The sequence below is a fragment of the Bombus vosnesenskii genome, unplaced genomic scaffold (genome assembly GCF_011952255.1).
Source record: "Bombus vosnesenskii isolate JDL3184/JDL3185 unplaced genomic scaffold, Bvos_JDL3184-5_v1.1 scf7180000013263, whole genome shotgun sequence".
NCBI classification, from domain to species: domain Eukaryota; kingdom Metazoa; phylum Arthropoda; class Insecta; order Hymenoptera; family Apidae; genus Bombus; species Bombus vosnesenskii.
Window position 1 is genome coordinate 4,042,115 of NW_022882923.1, and position 24,071 is coordinate 4,066,185.

A 24,071-nucleotide genomic window follows, 5' to 3' on the forward strand; every position below is an offset into this window, starting at 1 on the left:
TTGGAAGGCACATAGAAAGCATATGATGTACGTACACTGTCGAACAATGTCTTAAATGTATCATAAATAGTAATTCTTGCAAAATCCTTGACAAACATGATTCCTTATTTACACATTTATTTTTCATGTAATTATGTCATTGTTTTATGCGCATTATGCAAAATACAAAATAAACCCCTCGAAATGAAATTTCTATTTAAGCTGCTGATTTCTCTTTCATACAAAATGTACAACAAAAGATATAATTTATTGTTACACGCAACTCTTAATCAAAAAATATATCAAAAAATTGAATTAAGACATTCTATACAGCATTGTAATGAAATCAAAATCTATATTAATACCGAGGTGTTTGAATTTTTTATACATCAACCAGATGCATTAGGAAAAGATTTTCATTTCTTTTCTGTAATTACAAAACAAGATATGGATCGATCATTCTAATTAATCGCACATTAAATTTGTTGATATCTACTCTTACGAACAACGTCGATTTCTTTTCTAATTTCATTGCTTTCTTCAAATATAAACTACGCGTGACGAAATCTTGAAATAACGTGATTGAATCTGCCAATAGACGTATGAACATCGTTTAATAAACAAATCATCACGCGAGCAAAATCCAAACCCAATCATCGTGCGAATAATAACAATTCATATTAGATTTTGCCTGTTCACCGTGTATTAAGTAATGGTAATTTTCCTATACCAAATATTTCGAGCTTGTTTCAGTTCAAATTAGAATTTAAAAAATATAAAATTATATAAACAAACATATATCTATCTTAGCTGCTACTTTTCGCGTTTAACATGTTTATAAAATGCTATCCAAGCTTCTATTCCTGTGGGATATATGTTCTCGAATATACAATGATGTGTAAAAGTGTCTGATCAGATAAATATTTCGCTTCGCATATGTATATTCCAAAATTGATATCTGAAAGAATTTCTAGAATGACAACTAAAATAAACTAACACATTGGAAAAATAGTTAAAATTAATAAATAATACCAACGTTAAAGTTCTTACTAACATTACAAGACACGTTGATACAAAAATTCTTTAACGTACATATGAAGTGAACATTTACCTGATTCATAACTTTTGCGCGCCACTGTATATTACGAGCAACGGATATTAGCAAGAAAATGTGTTTCTCGAAATATTAAGAGATTTCACACGAAATTCGTTAGAATTTTTTATGTCTTTCAGTCTTCGTGGAAATGGACTATAAGCGGTGGAAAATATGTAAAAAAGCAGACGGCCAACAGAGACGAGATTACTCATCGTGTTCACGATTTTCACGGGTGTTTATCACGATTTTAGTCGGGGAGGCAGATCGGCCTTGGGTCCTGGCAACGCTCCTATGTACGCAGGAGCCTCGCAGAGAACACTGCTTCCAAAAGCTCGGTTAAGTTACGCAAATAATTGTGCGAATTGTTCGGTCACGGTTGTATTGTTATAATTATAACGACTTTATTTTCTAGACAGTCGTGCGCAGTATATATAGCGATGCTGCAACTACAAACAAATAAATAGAGCAGAGGAAATGTATAAATCCATCGCTTCGATGAGATACTTTTCGATGCAGAATGAGATATTGTTAATTAAAACTCCTCGGAACGGCGCAAATAAATTTGGTTTTTTCATAAACGAACGCACGATCGAATAGAGGGAACGATATTAAACACACACTTGTACAAGACGCTCCGTATTTTATACTTTCCACCGTTTTTTCGGTAAAATTTCAAAATGATTTATTTCTTGATTGTTCAAACTAGAATCTTCTCTGAATGTCTATACTTCATTTTCGTGATATTGAATTTAATAACTATATTTAATAATGTTCTTGGTACATCGAGGTTGTTTCTACAGATTGACTTGGAACAAAATGCACACATGATTTATGTCTATTTCAGGTATTGCAGAAAATGAAATATTATAATAAAATCGCAAGGAATTGTAGAAAATGAATATAGTGGTAAAAAAAAGGTAAGCTTGATACAATTATACTAAAGCTTCAAAGCTTCAGGAAACAAGAAACTTGGAATTATTGTAACTAAGAGAATGGAAAAGTAACATCTTTTACCTGAAAATAGCAACTTTTTCTTCAAGAATATAAAGAAATAACAACAATATAGATTCCATCATAGTGTATATTATTAAAAAGCACCTATAACATATAACTAATGCTTAATATTTATTCTACATTGATTCACAGAAAATCCTTTGACAGTCCAACTTTCCTTCAGGTTCATACAATGTACATATTTTAATATTTCAAGAGTACCTCAGACAATAGAAAAAATATTAATTGAAAAAAAGTTAATCTTAGCTACATCTTCGTAGGAAGATTCTTAAAGCAAATTTCTCTCATACAACACACTCCTCTAAAAATTTCTCTCGATCGTCTGGTTTTCACGTAAACGCAATGTTATGCTTGGCCTACTGGTCAGACAGTCATCCGTCAACAACGACAATCGCGTATTTTACGAGAAGATGAAGCGTGCACCACTCGAGACTCGATGTTTCTTCCTCGTGGAAAATGTTCGAGGTCGAGACAGAAACCGGAAGCTAATCTGTGCTTGCCCGTATCGTGACCAACAGGCAGAAGCAAACGCTATTTTCATGCTACGTTTTAGGCAATCCGACTGCAATATGTTTCGAGTTCAATTTGTTGGATCATATCAGGAGGCAGAATTATGTAACGATAAACGTTGTCCACTCGTACAATTTTCCGACAAAACTGTCAGAACGAAATGATGTGTCGTACGAAAATCGTGCAATATTATTTGAAATTTTCCGAGAATCAGATTAGCTGTGTTTGATCGCGGATGCTTCTAATTTTAGGCTGCACTCACGCGGCATAACATCGATTTGGATTTTGTGCATGCCTTGCAGGTTCCGAGGATATCGCTTATAGCCAATCCACACGCGATAATTTAATCCACAGGGAAACATATATTTCCATGCTTCACAGGCAATCTAGATTTGTTTTATCAAACTCCAAAAAGAAAAAAGAAACTCCTTATGAAGAATTATATACTAGCTTCTACACGAAGTTCTTTCATTAAATTCACTAAATTTACTATTTCTCGAAGTTCCCAGGCTTGTAGTATTTTAATTAGTCATTTCAGAATTTCTTATAAAATTTATGTGATTGTATCACATCGTAGAATCTAGTAACTGGCGTTAGAAGTACCATTTTTTGTAACGAAAGCGAAGAAGCTTCTAAACTTATAATTTTATTCGCGCATAATTAATGTTTATCCTAACGATATTTAAAATAGGTCTCCTATCTCCAAAACAATCGTCTCCAGAAACCATCACAAGACCTAGTTTCAGCTGTTGCGAAACTGCAGAAAACTGCGTTCACAATTTCTACCTACATAACAGCCTGCATCGTCTAGTTAACCAGAAACACGCATGCAACGGTAAACAGCTGGCTTACCAGCATCCAAACTTACTCTGCGTTTTAAATAAATTCACAGCTAACCCACTCTACGATCCAAAACTATCATCTATCGAATACGAACCGTGCATCAATGGAAAATAGAATTAACGCATAATTTTATCGTGCAATCTTTATCTCTAGCTATAATTCTTATCACTATCCTTTTTGTCATCACTATTTTGACCCAAAATAATCTTACCTCTCGCCTACTGGTAGTAGTGGTGGTAGTTTTACGAGTGCTTGACCTGGTCATGGAGCTGATGGTATCATGGGGTGAGTCCCAGTCCTGGAAGACTTGCGTGGTTGCCATGGCGACTGTTTGCGATCCTCTTCGCGTTTCACAACTTAAACTACACTGAGATCGCGTTGGTCAACGATCGTGCGGAGAAGAAAGATTGTAACCCTCTCACTGAATCACGATACGCACTCGAACGGTTTTGCTTCTCGAACGAATATCTCTCAGCGATTGACTCTCTCGTAGATATCGATAGCGTGATCGAGGAACACCTCTAAAATATCTGAGACTTTTGTAGCCTCTGTTCCAAGTACTCCAACTTGATACTTTCTTCAAAGCTAATTTCTATTCTTATTTTCAGTCACTTTCACGTTCATCTTTTTATCCAAAGACTCGTTATATTTATTAGAAATATTTTATTCAGTTATTAAACTCTACATCTAACATAGAACTCTAATTTTATAGTAATTTAATTTTATCACATAGAAGAAATATTTGTACGAGTGCAAGTGAAAATAATAGGAAATATTAGAAACAGAAAGGAAATTCTAATATTGAGATATTAGGAGCGTAAAGGACGAAGACGAGAAGGTTCCTCGATCAGCAGGATCGACGATCGATCGGTACTCGGGGCACGGATCGATACCTACGTGGACGCCCCATCGGACGAGCCTGATTGCTGCGAAGGCGCGACGAAGTTGTTCACGAAAGTAGCTTCTTCGTGCAGGATGAATGCGCGATTCGAGGTGGATCACGCGCGACTGAGCTTCAGAAGCACGCCTCCGCTTTACCGCGAGAGAGTCAACCGCGCCGCGCCCCATCCTCAGTCTAATTCCAGAAATACGGAGAAACACGTATAATTAGGACGACGATGGCCACCACGACGTCTCGTGACGACGGTACACGACGAAGAGCTACGCGACTACCCCTCAGACGCTGCTACTCTCGAGGATGGATTCGAGGATGGAACGTACAATGTCAAGGGATTATCGAACGGAACTCATTGTCTAGATTTTGTTCGATCGATTCTGTGATTTGATAAAAAGCGTATTGTGGTTTTAAATATAAAATAAAAATAATAAATATACAAAATTGTGGTTTTCTTTAAATTCCAAACTCCACCTTAAACCTGTGAAATAAATATCTCTAATAAATCGAGTCGAAATAATCAGGTCCGATTTTCGTCGATAATTTCATTTTCGCTGGACCTGTCGCGAAAAAAATTCCTACCGTACAATTCTATCCCCTTTGAAAATGACTAAAAAAGAGTCATCCATACCACGCAAATTACACAAACGCACGACGCTTCGAAAGCACAGCGGCCATCAGCCGCGCCTCTCTATCGTTTCAAACGTGACCAATTACTGCATTTTTCTTTTACTTACAATCAAACCCTGGCGCGCAAATCAATTTCCACGCTCGTATACAATCCGTATAGGCGGCACTGTCCCGCGATGAATTTCGATCGGAATTTATCACTGAAAACGGCCGATGGTTCTCATCGAGCGCGACACGTCGAGTTTTCAACGCCGGTCGAGTTTAAGGGAGACAAAGGGCGTTGATTGCGAGCTTCGCTCGCGGACAAAGGCTCGCGCCGTCCGGGGCTGAAAAACGAAACAAACAGAGAAGCAAGGTGGGGCGGTGACGCAGATCGAAACGCGTAAAGAATAATGGAGAACGCGGATCTCTATTTCGGCCACGCGGATCCGGCCGAATAAATCAAATATCGACGTTACGCGTTCGTAAATCGGATTCCTGTGTGGAACTGGCTCGTTGACAGCAGCGGCAACGTGAATGAACTCATAAGACATCGACGTCGTTTACGATCGCAACGCGCCGTCACCGAATTTATGGCCATTATATGCGTTCGTTCTCTGAAAGGCAGCCTTTTGTCGGCGAGGGACCGAGTGAAATTGTTGGACGAGCGCCTTCACAAGGAAAATAGTGTAGTTTATTGAAATCGTTTCCCTTTTCTATCTTTTTTTTTTTTTTTTTTTGTGATACGTAAACGAAGAATAAAGGAAGGAGCAATTTTTGTTTGTCTTTTTTAATTGATTGCTTATAGGTGTATCAACGACTAGAATGGATTGAAAGCATCGGCTGATTTCTATAGTCTTTGGAGAAGACTAGTTTGTTTAAATGTTTTGTACGATGGTTTGAATGATGAAAATGGCATCGTTTGTTGAAATCTGAATTCTCGGTGATTGGTAAAATTTTTCTTTCAATTGACTATTCATAACGACATCAGCCGTTATAATGGACTCCTATTTTTTTGAGCGACTCAGTTGGCATTTTACAATTCTTGAGGAAGAGAACTATTGGTTTGATATAAACGTTTTAACAGTTGTAATTTTTTATTTGAATTTTTCCGAGTCATGTTTTATGGGAGATGAATAACATGTTGCAGTAGGGTAGTTCGCAGCAATTTAGGCTACTATAGCAAATAACTTGGAAATAGCTTACTTGCGAATCTCTTATTTAATCTGTTTCAAACGTACTTTATACATTAATTTATGCACTATTTTTATTGTTCTTTATTTCGATCCTTCCAACGATAAATATTCATAGCTTGGCATCGTAATAATTATAGATCAACGGAACGAATATAAAAATAAAAATACAAGTACTACCGATTTGTATATGAACGTCTTAAATAAACAGGTACAACATTCTTCCATCCGCAACGAAATATTACGATTTCCGCACAAAAATATTATCACTTAACCTCAGTTATTTTTGGTCGCATCTAAAAAAAGCGTATTATAATAAAAATCCCACTAGAATTGTCGTCACGTAAAGAAAAAATAAAACAGAGAATTGATGGAAATAGATGCGATGATATCTCGTGTTTTAATATCATGTAATTGTACGTATGAAAATTTTATAATTGCATTACTAAATGTTAACGGTGTTTTAATTAAAATACGTTCCACAATAATTAGTAGTAACGGTGATAAAATGGTTAATTATTAAAACGTTGTTTCGTCCATGTGGTATTACCTGCATATTCATGAAACAGTTTTCTTCTAATTGAATTTTTTATTCCCTGCCGTAATTCACTGACTACGTCATTATTACTTTCTGAGCGAAATTCTAGTTATATCGTTTATTGATTACAACTAGTAACCCGTTTGCGCATCGAAAACTCCAAAAGTATTAGATTATTTTCCTGCTCAAAAACGTAGAAGAATAATGGGAAAGAATATATCTCGTTTTGTTCAGCGTCTAACAAATCAATTACTAATAAGGTATTGATGCATCGATGTCATCACGATAGGAAACTTTCTCATCACGAGCCAAACTCGTTTAACTCTCCTCACAAAAGTCACTTATTTTGTCTTCCAATCTTATAGTGAATTATCTTCGCAATAGATATGGAATCGAGTAGATTGTAGATATATCCCACTCTGACTTTATGAAAAAGAAAAATATAGAAGATGAACAATATTTGTTCCATAGATAAACTGGATCCTTTGTGTCTGACCTTTGTCTTTTATCGCACTAGGTTTGCAAAATGTCAACCTGTCGATATCTCTAATACATTAAACGTCCATTATTCGAGTGAATTACTTGCAACTTTTTCCAATAAAAATAAGAATCCGGAGAATAGAAATTCAAGCATGAAATTTCACTTACTGTTAGCATCTATTTAGATTCGCGAGTGCGTATGGAAATTAACCAATTTCTATTTTACAGGGTATACTCTCGAGCTTTGATCGAGAAGCCGACTGAAATTATTCTGATTATCAAGTCAAAAAGGTATGAACGTAAATGATAGGAAAGTGGAATATAGAAATTTTTGAAATGAAATTCAAGAAATAGATAGAAAGACGGATAAATGACGAAAAACTTCGCGGCATCGACTCATGAAATGTTCTTTCTGTGTATTAGATATATCTTAGTTCCTCTACGACTCTATGATGCCAACAACGTACGTCAATTTTCTTCGTTCCTTTTTGTCTGGACTTTGCCACGGAAAATTCTGTTTCGTGTCTCATCTATTTTCTGACTCGACACGTCTCTGACCTCTCTCGCTTCGCTGAATCCTCCCTTCGTACGTTTCCATTTTCTTACTTTTCAAGCTTTCTTTCTGCGTTAGTCGAGTTACCCTTTCTTCGGGTTTAATGGCTGAGATTTTTATTTTCACCTTCTCAGAGGCTTATACCATCTCTCTTTTGAGCCACGCATACAACGACACGCCTTTATCCATCTGCTCGGTGGTTTTGTAAATTCGCGTCTTTTATCGTCTTAAACTCCAGATTTCTGTCTTTTGTACTTTATAACGGCGAATCTTATCTCGGTTTCATTTCAAACGAATAATATGCGTTTGGATTCAACTGTGTTTTAGATTTCTTCGCGATTTCTTGCAAAACGAAGACGTTTGAAGTTTCAATAAAAAGAAGAAACGTAAGTATACTATATAGACAAAAATAAATGTTCGAAAGTTATTTCGAACTTTATGAACGTCACGTGCGAATAAATCTCCGATCTCTCGCCGCACACACCCTTTCTTTTCTTTTTCTCTTTTCTAAAGATTTCTAGTTTAAAAAAATTCAACGCTGATATATTGAAAGCACAAGACACAATAAGCGAGGATTACGATATTTTAATTCATGTAAAATAGTGTTGTCTACGACGTTCATGGAGTTGCATAATTTTGCGAATAACACGAATCTCGACGAAGATAAAAATATTGATTTAGCACGTAATAAAGTAGATTTCCCAAATCGTTTTCGCTTTCTGCAATATGAATCTACTAAACATAAATCAATGTATATAAAAATCTCGTCTAAATCAAAATAAAGTAGATTTTTATTATAAACCGATAAAATAGATTTATAGAATCGTTTTCTCCGGTTTCCTTCCACGAAAACGTCTATTTTTGGTAGCAAGTTAAAAATAATCCGTACAATTTCCTTTGATCGTTCACCAAGATAAACACTAGATGAGAATCTATAAATTCTTATGCAGCTTATATCGTTTACCTTTACCCGTTAACTAATACTCGAAGAACCATTAATTAATCTATTCAAAAGCCACAGTAATCAATTGGAACATTGAAAAACAGAGAGAAGCGATTTCCTTACGAAAATATTATTGCTTTGAATACGCCTAATTTACTATGCATTATTATTATGCCACCTGTCTACGATAAACAAACTCGTTCGATCAGAATATTTATTTTTCAAGAATGTTAATCGCGAACCTAGATAATTTTCAAGATGAGAAATTTCCGAAAAGCAAAGTTTGGCTTCTGAAAAGCACGATTATCATGAGGATAGATTCTAACAGTGGAACATAGTAGCGTTGACTTCAAAGATTCCTTACGGGCAATTTGCACGAATTGTACGGAGACTTAAGCTTGTGACTCGTCTTGATATTTACAACGAATTTGCATTGCAGAAGGCGATATTTTTCATCCGTAACCTGATTTGAAAGTCGTTGCGACGACGCCACCACGATATTCCGGAAACGATGGTCTGGAAGAAAACCAGCGAAATTACGAGACGAAGCTAGCCAAGTGCAAATCCTCTTCGTAAATCGTGTGAAGCTTCTTTGGCAATTGCCACAGAAAATAGTTGTACGTAAATATCTCTATATTCGATCTAGCAGTTCGAAAGGAATAAGGACAGCTGGGTGAGCAGATGAGAGGAGTGGGATTCTTCTCAAACGATGACTCAATTTTTGTCAATTAAATTTATAATGGATTTGCACGTATTTAGTAGCAATAAGATATTGGGCCGAGATATCGTTTTTTTTTTTCGAATGAATCTGATTATACTCGAATTTCTTATATTAGATTTTAACACGTGAAAGCTCTGATTTCATTGTATTAATTTCCTAAATCTTGCTCTCGTCAATAAATATTTTTATCTTTGTAGATGTATTAATATCATAGTTCAATTTTTGTTAATTCCAGATGAGTTCAATGTTTTAGCATTCCCGTATGTAAACTAGAATTTAGTAAAGTACGAATCGTTAAAATCGAAATGAAGTAAAAATCGAATAAATTAAAACGTATCTTAAAGATGCAAATCTATACAATGGCCTTTCATCGAGAAGGCAAAATAATTATTTCCAGCTATTCGACACTGCAAAACGTAAAGAATAAAATAAAACACACTTCAATTTTTGTTTACTGTTTCAGTAAGATTCAAGAAATTCCCTCGCAATATGGAATATATGTTACTCAACAGACCCCATAATGATGTTCTCCATAGATCCAGAGAGTTCATCTTTCTAATTCAAGCAGAAGAAAAGCAAACAGCCAATTTAACAAAGCACAGTGGACTCTGCTTCAACAAAGTCAAGGAACCGAGGGTTCTGGTCCTGACATCAAGTTAATATGTTCAAGATTCGAACATTCGAGAGACAAGTGCCAGGAGAATGAATTTTTTAATGTATTTACGAGGCCAATGGACGATCAACGTTAAACCACGAAGCAACTATTCAGCTGCAAAATGGATTATTTATAAACATAAAACCGGTTCGTCGAGATTCGTCCAGATGGCAACACCAGTTGAAAGCTTACGCGGGAACTTGAAAGCTCGAGAGTTTTTCCGATGAGGCCGCCAGATGGAGACGAGCTACGTCGCGGATGTAAAGCGTCGCTTTTGAAATTTAGCGTGGAGCTAACTAATCATATCACGCAATTTTGTATCATATAAAATATACTAACTTACGGAAAATTTTGAACTTTTATTACTTCTACTAGAATTTTCTTTCATTTTTCTTTAATTATTTAATTCAGATCTAAAGAAGTAAATTTAAAAATTGCGTTGGTGTGTCTAATGGAAAATACAGTGCAACATATGCTCGTCCCGTAATACAATTTCCAAATTCACTGCTATAAATCATAAAAATTACGATTGGCTGGCTGTTTACAGCTACTTGCGAAGAACAGCGAGACATAAAAATAGAATGAATGGTATACGAACGAAGAAGTTCGATTTTTATATTTTTCATTATACTCGTTACAGTATGATGGATGTTTTTTAACGAAATACAATGAAAAATAATGAGTTTGAGTTAATAGAGTATAATCCATCAATATACCTATGCTCTAATAAGAATATAATGCTTAATGTTAGAGAATATTATAGTGGGAAATAAAACTACCAAAGCTACGAAATTTGCACAGCTATCAATACGTACATATTTGTGAAAAATATATTTTTTTACAAAAACAAGACAACAATCCTGTACACTCTATTCATTTTATATAAAATTAGGTCTAATATCCTAATGGAATATATCTCTCTACTGAAATTTGCTTTTATTTCATACATTATTCCACTGACGATCAAATGTGTTACACAATTGGCAATAGACAAGCTGTTTATAAATTTTGTTCGGAAATTAAAAAATGGAGAATGGTAAATTAGAAAAATCTAGTTGGCTGGTTTGAATATCTAAATCGTTTTAATATTAGGTGAGTTTCTATGCGAATCAATGTTTTAATTGTTTTACTAAAACGCGTATGAAGAAGTAGAAAAGCAATATGGGGCTATCGGTGACACTAGTTTTATGAAATTGCATTCTGCAGCTGACTAAGTCAGAAGAATGCGATTTTTTCGTTAGAATAATGATTGCGGAAATTTAGTTGCCGAATATGTTGTAATTCTGTTCTTCAATTAAACAAATTAATTTTCTATGTTTTTCTCTACCAGTGCAATATTTCGACAGAAGGCAAGCGAACAGAATTCGGCAATAGTAGCAAAAAACTAAACAATTTTGCATACAATACTTTGACATTACTGTAATAAAAGTTAATTAGAAAATTATTTAATGAAGAAACTTGACTTATATCACGAAGAATTAATCATACAGAATTTGATCAAGATTAAGTTATTAATTACATGAATATTTGATATTTAAAGTTTCAATACATACGAACAAAATCTTGTTTCACATCAAATTACGTTGAACTCATCTACTTTGCTTTGCATTAACAACTGTGTTTTCAATTTAAATTAAACTGAATTGTGAAATGGAATTATATTAAATTAGATTTTCTACTGGTGGATGGATTCCACTTAATATTAATGTAAAATAAAGGAAGTTCTGGCAAAAGAAATAACAAAAATTCTAATTCAGTTAGAATTAGGATTTCAGTCAAATCGTGATAACATATTTCATGAAAGAATTACCTGATCTTGGTCGAATTATATTTAATATAAAGTACTAATTAACTGAAGCGTTGTATTAATAAACTGAATTAATTCTCAATCTTCTTTTCTTTCTTTTTATCTTAGGCAAACCTGCAGTTCTTCCCTTTCAAAGGAGTAATCTCAATCCTCTGTTTATTTTTACAACACCAAAAATTCTAATTAACGCGTACCATGCATCAATTCGATGGCAACGAACAACGAAAACATTTATTTGTCGAAACAAGAGAACTCTTTGAACCGTAATACGTTAGAACTGTCAACTTTCGAGCGGACACTTTTTTCGCCGAGCAACGAAACGCTGAAAAATGAAAATGTTCGCGACACGTTGCAGAAAGCTTCCAAACGTACGAACATAATCACAGACAATACAGGGCACTGCTCTAAACGAGCTTCATTCATAAAATCTTTGCTACATATGTTAATGCCGTAATCAAGATAATAACAATTTATAATCATTCAGTCTGCAAAAGGATATCGCGAATATTTCGGCAAACGAATTTGTCGTTGGCGTACGTAACCTCATTAGTTAAACAAGGAAGATACATGCATGTCCTCGGTTGCAATTTCGTCGACGTCCATTCCGCGAGTAATTAATTCCGCTCTCTAATTAGCTTCGCATTCTCCGGATTATTCTGGATTCTCGTGTTCAAAACGGTGTAGAAACTCTTCATTGTACAATTGTTGGTTTGAAACGCTTCTGATGTTCCTGCGCCCGCAACCGATCTTTCCGTATTTTACACTTTAGCTTCGTATTATAAACGATCATTTTGCAACGATTATATGTTATATTAATAACGATTACAGTGTATCTATCTTAACGTGTGTTTCCTTATTTCCATTGGAATTTTATTTCTTATAATTCCGTCATTAGAATTATTATGGAACTACTGTATTAGATTAAAAGAAGTTGTACTTCGTTACAGAATTTTTATTCCAACTTATAATAGAATTATTCAGGATTATTATGGTATATTAGATTGTTTTTAGTCGGCCTTTACAGTCAATTTGTTGGCATTATATGTAATAATTTCGTACAATAAAGTGAAAGATATTTTTCCTTATTTTTAGTGAGACAAGTTACGATCTGTTTAAAAACTTAACAAAATATTTAATTTCCGTTGAAAATGACAACGTGAGTTCGTACTCGCCATCCATATGCAGATGCGTTAGTTATAAGAAATAGTAAATAGAGGATGATCCTAGTTACAATCGATAGATTAAATCGATAAAGATGCCTTTTTGTTTTTATCCCTAGTTTTTTGTAAGCGCATGCAATAAAGGTTTTTTTGGCTCACAACGGTGTGATAGATTTATCCATTAAATAAAATAATAACTATTGTGATCCTACCTCTGAGTATAGAAATAACAACAATTTTCATTTGGTTTAATATTATATAATTTTGTTTAGTACATAAACTACAAAGCATCGTAATTTATCTAGACGCAATAATACATAGAATAAAGTATTCAAATATCTCGTACATACTCTTGCAAGTATTGAACTAGCTTCTGCAATATCCAATAAAGATCTCCATCTTTTCTTTTAAAAGAAATATAAGCGAAAATTGAACTGATCGAGTAGAATATTCTGTTACAAACAGGTATAAGCTACTTGAGAGAAGAAATATTCGTAAATATGAATATTATGTGAAATGTAGAGAGAAATTTAATTACAATATATTACAAAATTATGTTACATTATGTTATACGTTTTCACACATTTTTTATACGTTGTATTATAAATTGTAATATCAGGGTAATTTCAATAAACAACTCGTTGCACTCGTTGCTTTCTCCTTTGACAGAAAATTAATTTAAATTTCCGACGAATATCAAATAAAGTACAGACATGTTAAAACGCCAATAATTTTAATAATTCCGCGATTGGAAAATGATCGAAAGTATTCAATGAGAGCTTTCACGAATCCCTTCCTAACTTCACAGGTCGTTGGTGAATAGAGGAAACTTTCCATCCACGCAGCTGTTTCGAGTAGGATATTTTTAAGCTGCGCTCCAAAATTTGCGCCAATGTTGTTGCCCCTTACGTCAGAGCCTTCACGGTCAATATGATTGTTTCTTGTTATATTAAATCAAAACGAAAAAATAAGTATTTCGAGACAGAGAGCCTCCTCTATCGACCTTCCATTCCCTCTGGTCTTTAATTCTATTAGCATAACAATAAATCACCGCGATTTAAAATCGAACAGTTCGATATTGCGAGAGATGGAAAGCTTCCAATTATCGTTTGTAAAAATTACGAAACTTCCTTAGTAGTTTCGAAAGATTGCAAATCACTCCATACATCATTGATCAATAGATCCGATATTTGTAATTTGTTACAGTAATTTTACTTACAAATTTATTTCAATTTGCCTTATGCAAATTTACTTAAAATTTTATCTTCATTTTGTTTGTTGAAATTTATCTTTAATTTTATTTTAATTTCAGTAACTCAATAGCTCATAAAGTACTTGCAAGATTTTTGCACAGTCGAAAATCATTTCATGCGTGAAAGATTAAATGATTTTTTAACGACTCTAGTATCTATCTATTTTTCACAAATCGAATAGATACAAAACACTCGCGATGTATTTGCACCAAGTGAAATCGCCGACAATTTAAACAAGCAATTATTGCTTGTTGAAAGGAATTCGCCGCGCGAATAATCAGAGTAATTTTAATATCAGGGGCAACGTTTGAATAAAACGAATGATGGAAAGTTTCCGAGCGACGTTCGAGAATTTTTGCGACGAAGATTTTGTTGAACTTCGGATTCATTTAAAAGTTTTGAAGAACACATAAAGTAGCACCATTGAAAGATGAAAAAGTCTCAGTTAAGGATGTGATGAGTTTACACAGAGTTACAAACTTGGCCCTTAACGATTGATCGACAAGTTGCCATTTCTAGTTTCTGATATTTAGATTCTTAAAGCGATTAAGTCTTTAGTCGCGTATATCATTTAAAAAAAAAAGAACTAGAATTAATACTTCTATCCAAATATGTAAAGTATCTCAAATATTGAAATTATCTGTCTAAGAACTCAAAAGATCAAACTTGACACTTAATAAAAATAGGACAAAAATTGCATAAAGTTCCAATTTATATACAAATTTCAGTTCATATTCACAACTTTCGTCGATAAAGAATAAATGAAATGAGGTTTCTAAATCTGCATGATGGCTGAAATATTGAAACTGTCCGACTAATCACGTAAAAAATCACTTTGCAGGTTTCAGAGATACTAAAAATATTCCACAATTTATGCACGCCGCAATTATTCACAAGAGATACGTAAAATGAAGATTTCTATCTGCAGGATGTTGAAACTATCCGATAGCCCGAATTTTCAACATTTTCAAAAAACACAGAGAAGTTCGTATACGCGATGCTTTATCACAAAAAGAAAGACAAACGAATAACAATGCGAGCAGATTGGCATCGTTGAGACACGTGCGTGTCATTACATAACGTAACAACGAGCTTTTTATCGGGAACGCGTTATTTCTGTCACGAGGCTATTTTGCGAGAACACTTTCAACGGAATTGAGGAAAGTGTAAGCCGCGTCTCGCTGCGCGGCCTTTGATTAAAAATACGGGCATTCAGGCAAAAGGTGGATATCTTTATTTTTATTCATCGATAGACCACCATAGGCCACGGAAGGCCACCTTATGGAGCACTGACACCAATGTTTACGACACGTGCACGTCTTTTATCATTTTCAAGATTTGATTAAAAACATGTTCACGTCCCAACAGAATATCGTAAACTTCAGATCAGATTTTTAATCCATTCGTTATGATATATTCGCGACTGAATGCATTATTGACATCTACAGTTTCATTTATTAATATTGGACCAATTAAGAACAATTAACAATAAACACGGAAACTCACTGCGAAATTATCAAAATGTTTAAGAATTATTGTCTCGTTTGAAATGTTAGACTATAAAGAAATTATACAGGGTGGTTGGTAATTGGTGGTACAAGCGGAAAGGGGGTGATTCTACGCGAAAAAAGAAGTCGAAAATATAGAATAAAAAATATTTTTTTTTTTAATTTTTCCGCTTGTACCACCAATTACCAACCACCCTGTATATTCGGTATTATAATACTAATTCTATTGAGAGAAATAATCTGATGACATCTATTAAAATCAGACACGAACTTTTACAATGACCTAACAATTTTGTAGAAAATATGTTATTATTATTTGAAAATATATTGTAATTATTACTGCACTTGTTATTATTCGATTCTATGCAATACTTCGCATATTAAATGATTTTATGACGCGGATTCAGAATCTGAACAGACTTCTTGGAATTTCTAGTTCACTTGAGGTTTTTTCAATGGAACTTACGCTAGAAAAATGCAAAGATCGACACGTTCCCAGTTAATATAATTCACCAAACTACTCTTGCGATTGTTCTATGTACAATACATGTACACTTACATATATTGAATCGCAACCCTACACGAATACAAAGTTCTGTTCCATTAATTAGTTGTTACTGTTGTTTATACTAATATTAATGGCATTTATTAATTCCAATAACTCGTATCTTCGCTAATAATATTAGTTCGGTTCGGTTGATTTTTCGGCGCAACCAAAATTTCCAAAAGTGCTTGCCACGGATGCATAGGATTCCAATTTTAAACAAAGACAATAACAAGTATAGTAACGTCGGGTCTCATTAATTACTTTTACATGGAAAAAGGGTTCGGTACGCACGCGAAAACTTCCAGCGTGAATCAAACTATGGGACGTTTGCACGTCTTCGTCGCAACAGGGGTAAGAAAGCCTTCAAAGAGAAACGTAAATCTTATCTGCGATATGTATGTATCCACTAAGCACGTCTGGGCGTTTTATGAGCGGACTCGAGTGACCGCAGCAAAGAAGATCCTTTGTTTGAAGAGGAAGCAATGAAAACATGGTCGAGATACCAGCCGAGAAAAATCGTGGAAAGTCGCATGATGTGTGAAATTATTAATACTGGAACTACTAAATCTGTCAAAATTATGTATTGTAGGTTTATTTCCATCACATCATATTAATCATAATGATCTATGCACGGTATATTCAGTATCAAACAGTTGAATAAATTTTCGTAAATCAATAAGAAATCATCTTCGTATATAAAGAAATTTCATTTTGAAATTTTTATTATTTTATTCTGAATCTCAGTTCATTATATTCATTATATTCTTCTTGTATAATCCTCAAACACAATCGTAAAGAAAATTTACTAGAGTTGTAGTTCGTTTCACTATCAATTATGATTAAGGAAACAGTGCAAGTTTTTAAGATTCTTTAATAAATAAACGACGCCGTAATTTTAGTATTATAATTTTAGTAGTTAACGTGAAAGTTGCATAGGATATCAAGGTGTTATAGAATGTTCCAGTATATATGGAAGATCCAGCTTAATGAATGGTTCCATTTCTCCAGTCGCGAGACTTGTGCCTTAAACTTTAAATGGACCGTTAACTCTTAGTTAATAACTAATTGAAATACGCAAGGCTTCGTCTAAAAGTTTGTCTACTCTAAATAATTAAAATCTATCAATATCCGCTTTAACTGAAACTAAACTTTCTACATCTTATTTATACGAATATCACGTTCTAGGGATGTGTAACTGTAATAAATTTGACGCAATTTTATACACGTCTATTTCAACACAAATGAACAGCGATCCAAACAATATCTACGTTCGCACATCGTTTCATCCCGAGATGAACGAATGAAATTTATTTTCGACTGGATGGACAAACCTCGGATCGAATATATGAATACGTAAGTACACAAATAGCTATGAGTTACAATCGAAGCCAGATCCGTCTGCAACAATGTGTCTCTTCATTATTTTCCTGCAATGTGTGCGTGTCCATGGTTAAAAATATGTACAGTAGCTCACGAAATTATTCGAAGATTTTTATGAATAAATTATGTGTATCATTCGAAAGATTTTGAAGTTTCATTAGTATCGTAACAAAGTACGACTATCGTGACTATGTTGGTACAGTTTGAAATGAATTTGATAATATACGTAGAAGCTACAAAATATTTAATGTAGGTATATGTTTATTATATGTTTAAAATGGGTATATTAATTTTTTCACTAAATATATGTTTGCAGTAGGTATCTTGTAGTTCGTGTATATAACTTCTATTTATGTTATTGAACATGACAATACTGAAATTTGTTGACTCTGGTAATTATTTTGAACAGTACATTTATAGCGAATGCATATCTTTCCGACACGAACAGTATGTTTTTTTATTCGCGAGATATAAGTTGAATTTTATTTCACGCGAGAACTACTGCATTTATATTCCAGAGAAATATATTTGTATAGGAAATACGCATCAACGTGAATAATTTATGGTTTTATTCGTTATAAATGTAGTTCTGGGAATTTTTATATTTCATGCCGAGTTTCATATTGGATTTCATACTGTAATTTCCAATGCAAATATTACATTTCCAATTTGTTTTTCTTTTCCTATTCGATGTGATTTAAGCCGAGTTATTCGCCAGCTTAACAACGCTGCAATATTTTTTTAGTATATTCGTATTAAAATAAGCCGAATCTCAATATTGAATTGAAATTCGTTTATCGGATCTCGTTACCGTGGATTTTGTAATGTAGTCGTCAATCGTTTAAAATTATAACCGAGATATATTTTACTAAAAATAAATTTTCCTTCGCCGTCTGTGACAATAAATTTAATAGTTATTATATAGAGGCTCTCTTCACAATATGTTTCATTCCGTTCTCTATCGATAAAGATATTATCAATATTACACACCTGTTTCAATAATTGCGAATAAATCGTAACAGCAACATAAAATATCGAAGAATTTTTCTTCGTCGATGTTTCATTTTATTATCTACTTATTATCAACAAAAATATTATACTATATAAAACTCCAATTTAATTTAAAGTTAGTATAATAATTATGAACAAACTGTAAGAACAAGATATCACACATTCTCCATTTTTCAAGTATATCTAACATTTTAATATTTCTTCACATTCGTCAACATATTAACGCATTACAAACAGCTTGATCAAACTTTAATTAGCTGTTGCAATCAAGAAACAAGGTTCTTCCATCCACTTGAGATTAGACAGAGGACAATGATACTTATACGACGAACATGATGGCAGTGGTCCGATGCGACCAGCTGACGACGATTCGTCACACGATATATTGGCGCCTAAACCCCATTAAAATTGACCAAGGATTTTCTGTCACGAGTACGGGATCGCTGGTACCACTTACTATCGTATTTCTGTCCCGATTTGAACCACGTATCGTAGAAGCTGGATCTAAGTTTAGGTGTACACGATCAGTTTACCAGGTTCATCGACGGATCGAATAAAACGAACGCCCCAGTGTGAACAATAAACTGAACATTTCTTTCCACGCTATAGTATTTAATAATTTACTTAATTAGAGTTGACGATCATCTTTTAAAGATTTTTGCTTAAAGTAAGAAATAATTTTTTCTCTTTTACAAATACAATTTTTTATTTATAATTCGTGTTTAATTTCTGCGCTTATTTATCTGTATTTGATGTTTAAATTAATATTAATTCTTATGCGTTCTTCTAGAAAATAACTTTTTATTATATTATTAAACTACCCCGGGAAATATTTAAAATTTCAAGCCGCTTAACCGTAACGAACAATAAAGACGGAAAAGAATAAAAAGCATGGTATTATAATTAAAATTAGAAAGCTTTCCGAAGAATGTTTCCGTGAACGTACCTTCATACATATTCCGATGAACTATATAAAAATAAATAAGAAACAAAGCATTGGTTCCCAATCAACATTTTCTTTAAGTACAGACAAATAGATGAATTAACCTATGTCAAATAAATTTGTCTTTTTATAGATGAATCATTAAACAAATAATAAAGAATGAAATTAATATACTAGAAATAAAACAGTATATCTTCAGAATCTACAACAAAGCCAGCATTCCTCATAATTCACTTTCTTGAAGTACGAATCGCTAAATAACAAAGAATCACAAAGGATAATTTTATCTGTTTGTATATATGTATATCTAAAGTAATACGGTCTCAAGAAGAAATGTACTGTATTTAATAAATTGTTTATAGCAAAACAACCAACTGGTCAGGCAAACCAGCTTCTATGAAGCTTCAAGAAGTCAATAAAAGACAATCGATAATATATTGACCAATTTCCTAACCAGGATATCTTACATTCATAACGAAGACAATATATTCTTGGAAATTATTGAATTATTTAAAAGGAAGCGGATAATTGGACAGAAAAGGGGGAAAGGGGGAGAAGAAAAGACAGTGAGAAAGTTCCGAGTGAAACAAATAACGCTGAGTGTCCGAGCTATATAATCTATAGTTCCACGAAACTGGCAGTGAACGAGCGTCCGTGCTCAAATTAGTTTCCATCCAATAAATACCTTCAAAAATACTACCTTCATAAATAATACTTTTTGAGATGGAGCGCAACATTCTGTTAATATTCTAAGCATTTGTATCTATCACAAGAAAATGATGAAATAAATATGGATCCACTCTAATGCAACGATACTATCCCGTAATCCTCGAACACGTAGTATATCGTACCTTGTTTTATTTTAAGAATGTCTAGTCGACTGTTAAATTAATAAGCTCACTGTTTTCTCGAAACAAATACTGCAAGGATAATCAAAACGTACAAGAGACTATTCCTTCTCTAAACACGTTTGATTAATTCTCGAAGCAAATTCCTTGTCTTTAGCTTTTCTATGAAATTTTCTCTGTTCACCGTCTCGATATGCATAGCTGCTTGACGTTCTCTCTGAAATTCTCTTGTTAGGTTCCCTTGCGAACTTTCTGCGACAACTTTTGCACTCATTATGCATTGTTTATTCCTACGTAGCTACAGAGAAACGAGTCACACGAACCTCTAAATTCTCCTCTAAATTTGATTCTAGAATTCTCATCATCAGTACGTCATTCTCACACTTCTGAGAACTCCCATACTTTTACGACCTTATGGTTATTGCTGTCTTATTCGAATTTGTCAACTTCGATGGGAAGTCCTTCCGCGATAGTAATTACTTGCCACAGATCTCTCCACTTCGGCTTATTTATCGATTTAATATAAATACGATAATATAGATAAATCTATTTTTCATACAAATATAATGCAACGAAAGGTGAAATTTCTAGCAATCGCACCTACAACATTTCTAAGAAAAATTACGAATTGATCATTTTAATCAGTCTGATAATTCTAATGCTAGTCTCCACTTTTCGATTTAACTACAGAATTCTCCATAAAATTCCACTAATATCCTACAAATTTACCCACGTGCAAACCTACTTTCTCAAACTCCTCTTTCGTACGAAACAGGCGTTATTCAAAACCTCTTCCTCTCTTCAATAATTCCACCAGTGACCACCTTCCAACCCCTAAGCCAGCCAATACGCGACACATTCCACTGTACTTAATCCGATCGATTTCGCTCGAGATGAGCCCAAACAAAACTCGTACAACACGAGAGCGATCAATTCGCAGGGCAACTGGTATTCGGTAGATTCATGGGCCGAAGGAAGGCGGGATCGAGAAAAGGATAAGCAGCAAGCAGCGAGGACGGACAACGAAGCGAATCTATTTCGAGAATCGGCCACGGATCGGCCTCGGTGCGTCGAGCATGACCGAGCACCCAACCACGAAGAGAGAAAGAGCAAAAGGGGCGCAAGACAGAGAGAGTGTTCGCTAATTGAGACGCCAGAGGCATCGACCAGAAACCAAAACGGAAGCAGCATAGCCTCTCTACCCTCGTCACTATCTGTCTGTCTCTTTCTTTCTTGCACGCCGACAGAAACTGCCCCTGGATCCCAACTTGCAACGATACCACGCGATCTTAGTTTTCGATCAACGAAGCGAGCCCAGAAATTTGTCCAACGTCGCGCGTTGCTTATTTCTGTCGGCTTCGTTAAGATTTTTCCCTCAAAGTTCGTTGTGTGCCGGTATCTAAGCGTCAGAGCTCGGTTTGAGAATTTTTGAGGCAAGTTTGAAGCCATTCGAGGCAAGTTTGAAGCCGTTTGAGGCGAGTTTGAAGCCGTTTGAGGCGAGTTTGGGGCGAGTTTGAAGCCGTTTGAGGCGAGTTTGAGGTCGTTTGAGGCAAATTTGGAGCCGTTTGAGGCGAGTTTGAGGCGAGTTTGAGGCGAGTTTGAGGCCGTTTGAGGCAAGTTTGGAGGCATTTGAAGTAGAAGATTTACTTTCTGTTGTGTTGTAGCAGACGATCGAAATTTAATTTCGTTATATCTTTTATTAAATTTGGCTCCTAATACACATATCATAATTATAGTGAATAGACTGGGGTTTTCTATGCATTTAGGGAAAGTTTAAAGATATAAATTATACTAAATTATACTATTTACATTACGGACACCTGTCTATAGATAGATTCTCTCTCTTTTATCTTGTTTCACATTCAACGAATGATAACTATCCTCACTTTGTATTTAATTGAACTTAAAGCCAGATATGTTTGTTTTATGATTTATAATTCCTTTTGAAGATTTAAAATGTTTTTCTATAACGATGGGCTGGATCTACTCCTAAATAAACCTGTCAATTTCAAAAACAGTTGACTTCCGAGTATTTGGTCTGCGTATGTTACGGGCAATGCATCAAATATTTAAAGAAGAATGCACTCTGCTCTTAAGTGAAAAACATTTTGTTTAATTAAATACCATAACTTTGTCCTTTACTTCTAACTTTCTCTCGTATCTTACCCTCCATTCAACAGCTTAAAGTCTAAATCATGGTCGAAATATCATCTAATTTCACACTAATATTTCCCGGCCTACCATTCCATTCAACAATATTGCGCTTCTACGTTTGATCTTGCTTCTTCCTCGGATATGCATGGTACATCTTTTGACGTGTTGGCGTTACTCGGCTTGCCAACTGGTGCATTTCATTCAAGATTGCATGACCTCTGAATAAAGGCCATCCTATTTACTCCATTTCCAACCTATTATTCACAACGATTGCCGTTTACCTCAATAATCGCGGACAACTGCCGTGGAGACGCTAAATAGCAGAGATTCGAGTCACTTTTGGCACACGAGCTTCAAAAGAGAAATTTTATTCAAATCTGTTATACGATATCTATTGTATCGAGGAAATGTCATTAATTTAGCTTTTTAGTAGACTTGTAAATGGTTGGATTTATGTTCATATTGTTCATATTATTATATGTGAATAATAAAATACGTAAGTACAATAAAAAAATTAGTAAAAGAAAATCTATTTGGAGGTATTCAAATGTTTTATTTATATACGTTTACTTATGATGATTATTGTAGAGATATGTGATGTATATAGTGTTCACGAATATATTTGAACACTTGCAATAATTTATTTTGATATCTCACATTACGTTTCGCCTTAAGAAATAGAAACATTTTCAGATTTATTCAGATTATTTAAGTAAAAATTTTTCGTTGCTAGCAAATAATATATTCTAGAGACTAGAAACTAAATAAACTTCTAGAATTAATTAAACATTGGATGACAAGTTTCTGACAAATTTTAATGAAAGACTAAAATAAATCGTTGATTTATCTAATAGTTCCTCATTATGTGTATTTAATCGTTTCCTAATTTAAAAGATAATTCATCGTGCTGTCACTATGCATTAAACAATAGAGGTACGTTTCAGACACGTCGTTTGCTGTAGATCGAGTATGCTGAGACGTTTCGGTCTAATTAATGAGCAAGCAAAAGGACAAAGACGGAGCCAGAAAATTGCAGATTCGCGGCCAACGTTAATATTTGAATTCGCCGTATAAACTAACATTTTATCTACGTTGTAAACGGATTCAATTCCGAAAGGAATATTCCCAGTCAATATTTTGAACGAACTCTATATTTATATCTTCGCTAGAATTACAGTTTAGCAACTAGTGTTTGAATGAGAAAGGAAACACGAAAGTTGGTCAATGTAAATCTTTTGATTCGTTGTCTGTTATTCTGGCTAATGTACAATAGTAACTTTTAAAAATCCGAATAAATATAATTAAATAAATGTCATGTAATGTAAAACTAGTACATTTAAATCCAGAGATATTAGTAAGTATTACACATAATATAATATGAAAATTATTATCTTATAGATCTCATAGTTGTAAACGATCTATATTTAGTAA

At 34.1% G+C, this 24,071-nt stretch overlaps 1 protein-coding gene across 10 annotated transcripts in view; it reads right to left on the bottom strand.

The window, feature by feature from the left end:
• The window catches only part of LOC117234457 (tropomodulin), a 114,328-nt gene that overhangs the window by 74,592 nt on the left and 15,665 nt on the right, over positions 1–24,071 (bottom strand). The window contains exons 1-2 of one of the 10 annotated variants that reach the window (XM_033495750.1): positions 4,340–4,445; positions 3,654–3,963 (exon numbers count right to left, since the gene is read on the bottom strand). The exons of 8 other annotated variants lie outside the window; for them this stretch is intronic. In XM_033495750.1, coding sequence (XP_033351641.1) covers positions 3,654–3,764 — 111 coding nt within the window. In that variant the 5' untranslated portion in view covers positions 3,765–3,963; positions 4,340–4,445. Of the gene's footprint in view, positions 1–3,653; positions 4,446–24,071 lie in introns of those variants that run through there. One more of the 10 variants, XM_033495741.1, reaches the window with a different exon arrangement.